The 8,713-nt window shown below is 50.7% G+C and overlaps 1 protein-coding gene across 1 annotated transcript in view; it reads right to left on the bottom strand.

The window, feature by feature from the left end:
- Positions 1 to 6,362: 6,362 nt before the first annotated feature.
- The window catches only part of LOC133638850 (lysosomal acid lipase/cholesteryl ester hydrolase-like), an 18,104-nt gene continuing 15,753 nt past the window's right edge, over positions 6,363 to 8,713 (bottom strand). Inside the window, exons 9-11 of the mRNA XM_062031844.1 lie at positions 7,944 to 8,012; positions 7,773 to 7,883; positions 6,363 to 7,657 (exon numbers count right to left, since the gene is read on the bottom strand). Of these exons, the coding sequence (XP_061887828.1) occupies positions 7,535 to 7,657; positions 7,773 to 7,883; positions 7,944 to 8,012 (303 nt within the window). The 3' untranslated portion in view covers positions 6,363 to 7,534. The remainder of the gene's footprint in view (positions 7,658 to 7,772; positions 7,884 to 7,943; positions 8,013 to 8,713) is intronic.

Raw genomic sequence — 8,713 nt, 5'->3', positions numbered from 1 at the left:
CTTCCGGACGGCTTCGAAGCGATTCTGGATCACCATCCGCCGCCTCAGGAAGGGGAAGCAGTGCACTATCAACACCGTGTATGGTGAGGATGGTGTTCTGCTGACCTCGACTGCGGATGTTGTGGATCGGTGGAAGGAATACTTCGAAGACCTCCTCAATCCCACCAACACGTCTTCCTATGAGGAAGCAGTGCCTGGGAGTTTGCCCAACCAGTCTACATGTGCTTTTTGGACTTGGAGAAGGCATTGGACCGTGTCCCTCAGGAAGTCCTGTGGGGAGTGCTCAGAGAGTATGGGGTATCGGACTGTCTGATTGTGGCGGTCCGCTCCCTGTATGATCAGTGCCAGAGTTTGGTCCGCATTGCCGGCAGTAAGTCGGACACGTTTCCAGTGAGGTTTGGACTCCACCAAGGCTGCCCTTTGTCACCCATTCTGTTCAGAACTTTTATGGACAGAATTTCTAGGCGCAGTCAAGGCATTGAGGGGATCTGGTTTGGTGGCTGCAGGATTAGGTCTCTGCTTTTTGCAGATGATGTGGTCCTGATGGCTTCATCTGGCCAGGATCTTCAGCTCTCACTGGATCGGTTCGCAGCTGAGTGTGAAGCGACTGGGATGAGAATCAGCACCTCCAAGTCCGAGTCCATGGTTCTCGCCCGGAAAAGGGTGGAGTGCCGTCTCCGGGTTGGGGAGGAGATCTTGCCCCAAGTGGAGGAGTTCAAGTACCTCGGAGTCTTGTTCACGAGTGAGGGAAGAGTGGATGGTGAGATCGACAGGTGGATCGGTGCGGCGTCTTCAGTAATGCGGACGCTGTATCGATCCGTTGTGGTGAAGAAGGAGCTGAGCCGGAAGGCAAAGCTCTCAATTTTACCGGTCGATCTACGTTCCCATCCTCACCTATGGTCATGAGCTTTGGGTTATGAGCGAAAGGACAAGATCACGGGTACAAGCGGCCCAAATGAGTTTCCTCCACCGAGGGTGGCGGGTCTCTCCCTTAGAGATAGGGTGAGAAGCTCTGTCATCCGGGAGGAGCTCAAAGTAAAGCCGCTGCTCCTCCACATGGAGAGGAGCCAGATGAGGTGGTTCGGGCATCTGGTCAGGATGCCACCCGAACGCCTCCCTAGGGAGGTATTTAGGGCACGTCCGACCGGTAAGAGGCCACGGGGAAGACCCAGGACACATTGGGAAGACTATGTCTCCCGGCTGGCCTGGGAACACCTCGGGATCCCCCGGGAAGAGCTGGACGAAGTGGCTGGGGAGAGGGAAGTCTGGGCTTCCCTGCTTAGGCTGCTGCCCCCGCGACCCGACCTCGGATAAGCGGAGGAAGATGGATGGATGGAGGAATGTAATAGAGTGATCTATGTTTGTCTGTTGCCATCTCCTGGTTAATGTTGGCTATAGCGTGCTGGGGTTACTTTTGGTTGGCCAACGATTTACGTGGTGTTGCACACCTGACGTCAAGTGTGTTGAGTCTGTTCTGAGTAAAGAGACGTACTTCATCACCTCGCCTGGTTATTGCCTCTAACCCAATATATTACATAAAGGTAAGACCATAATAACCTTTTTTTTATTAAATGTGCTTTTGTGTGTGCTACAGTTTGTATGTGTAAGAGTTCAAGTTAAGTTAGAAGTAGCAATGATTGTCACACACACACTAGGTGTGGTGAAATTATTCTCTGCATTTGACCCGATCACCCTTGATCAGCCCCTGGGAGGAGGTGAGGGGAGCAGTGAGCAGCAGCGGCACCGCGCCTGGGAATCATTTTTGGTGATTTAACCCCCAATTCCAAGCCTTGATGCTGAGTGGCAAGCAGGGAGAATGCTGGTATGAACTTTGAAACATAACCCGTTAACTGCTGCCAATCAAATGGTGAATAAGATACTCTTTAGGGTTCATATGTTTGTAAATCTGACTGTGATGAAGTCAGTGCCTCACCAGCCATGAACCTCACCGCACGTCACTGGTACACACACACACACACACACACACACACACACACACACACACACACACACACACACACACACACACACACACACACACACGACACACACACACACAGGGTAGAAAGGTGTGAGTGGTATGGGTCTACACACACAGACACACAGGGTAGAAAGGTGTGAGTGGTATGGGTCTACACACACACACACACACACACACACACACACACACACACAAGGGTAGAAAGGTGTGAGTGGTATGGGTCTACACACACACACACAGGGTAGAAAGGTGTGAGTGGTATGGGTCTACACACACACACACTCACACACACACACACACACACACACACTGGGTAGAAAGGTGTGAGTGGTATGGGTCTACACACACACACACACACACAGGGTAGAAAGGTGTGAGTGGTATGGGTCCACACACACACACACACACAGGGTAGAAAGGTGTGAGTGGTATGGGTCTACACACACACACACACACACACAGGGTAGAAAGGTGTGAGTGGTATGGGTCTACACACACACACACACACACACACAGGGTAGAAAGGTGTGAGTGGTATGGGTCACACACACACACACACACACACACACACACACACACACACACACAAGGGTAGAAAGGTGTGAGTGGTATGGGTCTACACACACACACACAGGGTAGAAAGGTGTGAGTGGTATGGGTCTACACACACACACACACACACAGGGTAGAAAGGTGTGAGTGGTATGGGTCCACACACACACACACACACACACAGGGTAGAAAGGTGTGAGTGGTATGGGTCTACACACACACACACACACACAGGGTAGAAAGGTGTGAGTGGTATGGGTCTACACACACACACACACACACACACAGGGTAGAAAGGTGTGAGTGGTATGGGTCTACACACACACACACACACAGGGTAGAAAGGTGTGAGTGGTATGGGTCTACACACACACACACACTCACGGTAGAAAGGTGTGAGTGGTATGGGTCTACACACACACACACACACTCAGGGTAGAAAGGTGTGAGTGGTATGGGTCTACACACACACACACACACACACACAGGGTAGAAAGGTGTGAGTGGTATGGGTCTACACACACACACACACACAGGGTAGAAAGGTGTGAGTGGTATGGGTCTACACACACACACACACACAGGGTAGAAAGGTGTGAGTGGTATGGGTCTACACACACACACACACTCACGGTAGAAAGGTGTGAGTGGTATGGGTCTACACACACACACACACACTCAGGGTAGAAAGGTGTGAGTGGTATGGGTCTACACACACAGGGTAGAAAGGTGTGAGTGGTATGGGTCTACACACACACACACACACAGGGTAGAAAGGTGTGAGTGGTATGGGTCTACACACACACACACACTCAGGGTAGAAAGGTGTGAGTGGTATGGGTCTACACACACAGGGTAGAAAGGTGTGAGTGGTATGGGTCTACACACACACACACACACACACACACACACACACACACACACACACACACACACACACAGGGTAGAAAGGTGTGAGTGGTATGGGTCTACACACACACACACACACACACACACACAGGGTAGAAAGGTGTGAGTGGTATGGGTCTACACACACACACACACACACAGGGTAGAAAGGTGTGAGTGGTATGGGTCTACACACACACACACACAGGGTAGAAAGGTGTGAGTGGTATGGGTCTACACACACACACACACAGGGTAGAAAGGTGTGAGTGGTATGGGTCTACACACACAGGGTATAAAGGTGGCCACCAAGAAGAACTTACATGGATCCAGTCCAGGATCAGAAGGTTGTGGTGTCCTGGAAGCTAACAGTTCCTCCATGTCACAGAAGTCCACACCACCTGACTGTTTGGGAACCACCAAATGCTCCTGATGCTGCCACAACCCACGCACATTACCCTCCTGTCACACCGGTCGTGTCCTTACCCACGTGTCCTTACCCCTCGTGTCCTTACCCTCGTGTCATAGCCCTCGTGTCCTTACCCTCGCATCCTTACCCTCCTGTCATACCCCTCATGTCCTTACCCTCGTGTCATACCCCTCATGTCCTTACCCTTGTGTCATACTCCTCGTGTCATACCCCTCATGTCTTTACCCGCCTGTCATACCTGTCGTGTCCTTACCCTCATGTCCAGACCCCTCGTGTCCTTACCCATGTGTCATACCCCTCGTGTCCTTACCCTCCTGTCATAGCCCTCGTGTCCTTGCCCTCCTGTCATACCCCTCATGTCCTTACCCTCATGTCCTTACCCTCGCATCCTTACCTTCCTGTCATACCCCTCATGTCCTTACCCTCGTGTCATACCCCTCATGTCCTTACCCTTGTGTCATACTCCTCATGTTCTTACCCGCCTGTCATACCTGTCGTGTCCTTACCCTCATGTCCAGACCCCTCGTGTCCTTACCCATGTGTCATACCCCTCGTGTCCTTACCCTCCTGTCATACCCCTCATGTCCTTACCCTCGTGTCATACCCCTTGTGTCACACTCCTCGTGTCCTTACCCTCCTGTCATACCTGTTGTGTCCTTACCCTCGTGTCCTTACCCTCATGTCCATACCCCTTGTGTCCTTACCCATGTGTCATACCCCTCGTGTCCTTACCCATCATGTCACACCCATCATGTCACAGCCATCATGTCACACCCGTCATGTCACAGCCGTCATGTCACACCCATCATGTCACACCCGTCATGTCACACCCGTCATGTCACAGCCGTCATGTCACAGCCGTCATGTCACACCCATCATGTCACACCCATCATGTCACACCCATCATGTCACACCCGTCATGTCACAACCGTCATGTCACACCCGTCATGTCACAGCCGTCATGTCACACCCATCATGTCACACCCATCATGTCACACCCATCATGTCACACCCGTCATGTCACAGCCGTCATGTCACACCCGTCATGTCACAGCCGTCATGTCACACCCGTCATGTCACAGCCGTCATGTCACAGCCGTCATGTCACACCCATCACGTCACACCCGTCATGTCACAGCCGTCATGTCACACCCATCATGTCACAGCCGTCATGTCACACCCATCATGTCACACCCATCATGTCACACCCGTCATGTCACAGCCGTCATGTCACACCCGTCATGTCACAGCCGTCATGTCACACCCATCATGTCACAGCCGTCATGTCACACCCATCATGTCACACCCGTCATGTCACAGCCGTCATGTCACACCCGTCATGTCACAGCCGTCATGTCACACCCATCATGTCACAGCCGTCATGTCACAGCCGTCATGTCACACCCGTCATGTCACAGCCGTCATGTCACACCCGTCATGTCACAGCCGTCATGTCACAGCCGTCATGTCACACCCATCACGTCACACCCGTCATGTCACAGCCGTCATGTCACACCCATCATGTCACAGCCGTCATGTCACACCCATCATGTCACACCCATCATGTCACACCCGTCATGTCACAGCCGTCATGTCACACCCGTCATGTCACAGCCGTCATGTCACACCCATCATGTCACAGCCGTCATGTCACACCCATCATGTCACACCCGTCATGTCACAGCCGTCATGTCACACCCGTCATGTCACAGCCGTCATGTCACACCCATCATGTCACAGCCGTCATGTCACACCCATCATGTCACACCTGTCATGTCACACCCGTCATGTCACAGCCGTCATGTCACACCCATCATGTCACAGCCGTCATGTCACACCCATCATGTCACACCCATCATGTCACACCCGTCATGTCACAGCCGTCATGTCACAGCCGTCATGTCACACCCATCATGTCACACCCGTCATGTCACAGCCGTCATGTCACACCCATCATGTCACACCCATCATGTCACACCCGTCATGTCACAGCCGTCATGTCACACCCATCATGTCACAGCCGTCATGGACACACCCGTCATGTCACACCTGTCATGTCACACCCGTCATGTCACAGCCGTCATGTCACATCCATCATGTCACACCCGTCATGTCACAGCCGTCATGTCACAGCCGTCATGTCACAGCCGTCATGTCACAGCCGTCATGTCACACCCGTCATGTCACAGCCGTCATGTCACAGCCATCATGTCACACCCATCATGTCACACCCATCATGTCACACCCATCATGTCACACCCATCATGTCACACCCATCATGTCACATCCATCACGTCACACCCATCACGTCACACCCATCATGTCACACCCGTCATGTCACACCCATCATGTCACAGCCGTCATGTCACACCCGTCATGTCACACCCATCATGTCACACCCATCACGTCACACCCATCATGTCACACCCATCATGTCACGGTTACTCAAATGTTCCTTACAATTGTTGCTCTACATGTTGCTTGTAGTGCAGGCAGAGAAGAGAGTTAAGGTAAAGTAAGATAAGATGTATTTATTTCACTCCAACATGTTTAGTACAAGATGAACAAATGACAGCAAATTAAAAAGTTATAAAACAGGAAATAAAAGCATTTAGAAATATTCATTTTAGATACAAACATTTGGATTAGTTGTTGCTTTTGAGAAGGAACCCTAAACTAAACTAACCTCCAGGCAGCTACAACCCTAAACTAAACTAACCTCCAGGCAGCTACAACCCTAAACTAAACTAACCTCCAGGCAGCTACAACCCTAAACTAAACTAACCTCCAGGCAGCTACAACCCTAAACTAAACTAACCTCCAGGCAGCTACAACCCTAAACTAAACTAACCTCCAGGCAGCTACAACCCTAAACTAAACTAACCTCCAGGCAGCTACAACCCTAAACTAAACTAACCTCCAGGCAGCTACAACCCTAAACTAAACTAACCTCCAGGCAGCTACAACCCTAAACTAAACTAACCTCCAGGCAGCTACAACCCTAAACTAAACTAACCTCCAGGCAGCTACAACCCTAAACTAAACTAACCTCCAGGCAGCTACAACCCTAAACTAAACTAACCTCCAGGCAGCTACAACCCTAAACTAAACTAACCTCCAGGCAGCTACAACCCTAAACTAAACTAACCTCCAGGCAGCTACAACCCTAAACTAAACTAACCTCCAGGCAGCTACAACCCTAAACTAAACTAACCTCCCCTGATTGCTAATAATCAAATGTAAACAATCACATGCAGATAATTTTTCTTATGCCTTCTGATCTCTCTCTCTCTCTCTCTCTCTCTCTCTCTCTCTCTCTCTCTCTCTCTCTCTCTCTCTCTCTCTATGTCCACTACTTGATGTCCATACCCCCCCCCCTCCACACCCCTGATTGTAAATAATGTAAATAATTCAATGTGATTATCTTGTGTGATGACTGTATTATGATGATAGTATATATGATAGTATATATCTGTATCATGAATCAATTTAAGTGGACCCCGACTTAAACAAGTGGAAAAACTTATTGGGGTGTTACCATTTAGTGGTCAATTGTACGGAATATGTACTTCACTGTGCAACCTACTAATAAAAGAATCAATCAATCAATCAATAAAACCACGCGCGCACACACACACACGCACACACCCACACACACACACGCACACACTCAGTGGCGCCCTCTAGGGTATTGTGTGCAGAAGTTTGAGGACAGAAGGAAACATGAGCTGTGGGGCGTCGAGACCCCAGATGAAGTCCAGATGTTCCCAGTGGTCAATGTGCTGGTGGAAGACCAGCTTGGACACCTGCAGGTGAGACGTACAGGTGAGACGTACAGGTGAGACGTACAGGTGAGACGTACAGGTGAGACGTACAGGTGAGACAAGAGTGGGAAGCTAGATGACCTTTGACCTGACCCACCTGAGTGAGGAGCACGGCCACGTCTTTGGGGTCAGCCAGCGTGTCACGGCCCCCGGAGAAGATGGCGGTGGGAACCTTCATGTCCTGCACTCGGTAGTGGGGGGGCGTGCTCTGATGCAACACAGGAAGTCAGGAGCAGACTGACAGGAAGTTCTTCAACCTTCACCTCACCTGGTTGTAATGTTTCATGTTTCCTGCCGCGCCAAAGTCGAACGCCATCAGCTGCCCGCCTCGGACCGCCTGGACACACCACGTGTAAGTGTGTGTAAGTGTGTGTGTGTGTCTGGACACACCACGTGTAAGTGTGTGTAAGTGTGTGTAAGTGTGTGTGTGTGTCTGGACACACACACGTGTAAGTGTGTGTAAGTGTGTGTGTGTGTCTGGACACACCACGTGTAAGTGTGTGTAAGTGTGTGTAAGTGTGTGTGTGTGTCTGGACACACCACGTGTAAGTGTGTGTAAGTGTGTGTGTGTGTCTGGACACACCACGTGTAAGTGTGTGTAAGTGTGTGTAAGTGTGTGTGTGTGTCTGGACACACCACGTGTAAGTGTGTGTAAGTGTGTGTGTGTGTCTGGACACACCACGTGTAAGTGTGTGTAAGTGTGTGTGTGTGTCTGGACACACCACGTGTAAGTGTGTGTAAGTGTGTGTGTGTGTGTCCGGACACACCACGTGTAAGTGTGTGTGTGTCTGGACACACCACGTGTAAGTGTGTGTGTGTGTCTGGACACACCACGTGTAAGTGTGTGTAAGTGTGTGTGTGTGTCTGGACACACCACGTGTAAGTGTGTGTAAGTGTGTGTAAGTGTGTGTGTGTGTCTGGACACACCACGTGTAAGTGTGTGTGTGTCTGGACACACCACGTGTAAGTGTGTGTGTGTCTGGACACACCACGTGTAAGTGTGTGTAAGTGTGTGTAAGTGTGTGTGTGTGTCTGGAC

This window comes from Entelurus aequoreus, linkage group LG21 (genome assembly GCF_033978785.1).
Source record: "Entelurus aequoreus isolate RoL-2023_Sb linkage group LG21, RoL_Eaeq_v1.1, whole genome shotgun sequence".
Taxonomy (NCBI): Eukaryota; Metazoa; Chordata; class Actinopteri; order Syngnathiformes; family Syngnathidae; genus Entelurus; species Entelurus aequoreus.
Note: the sequence above shows the minus strand (reverse complement) of the source record. Positions and strands in the feature narration are given on the sequence as shown.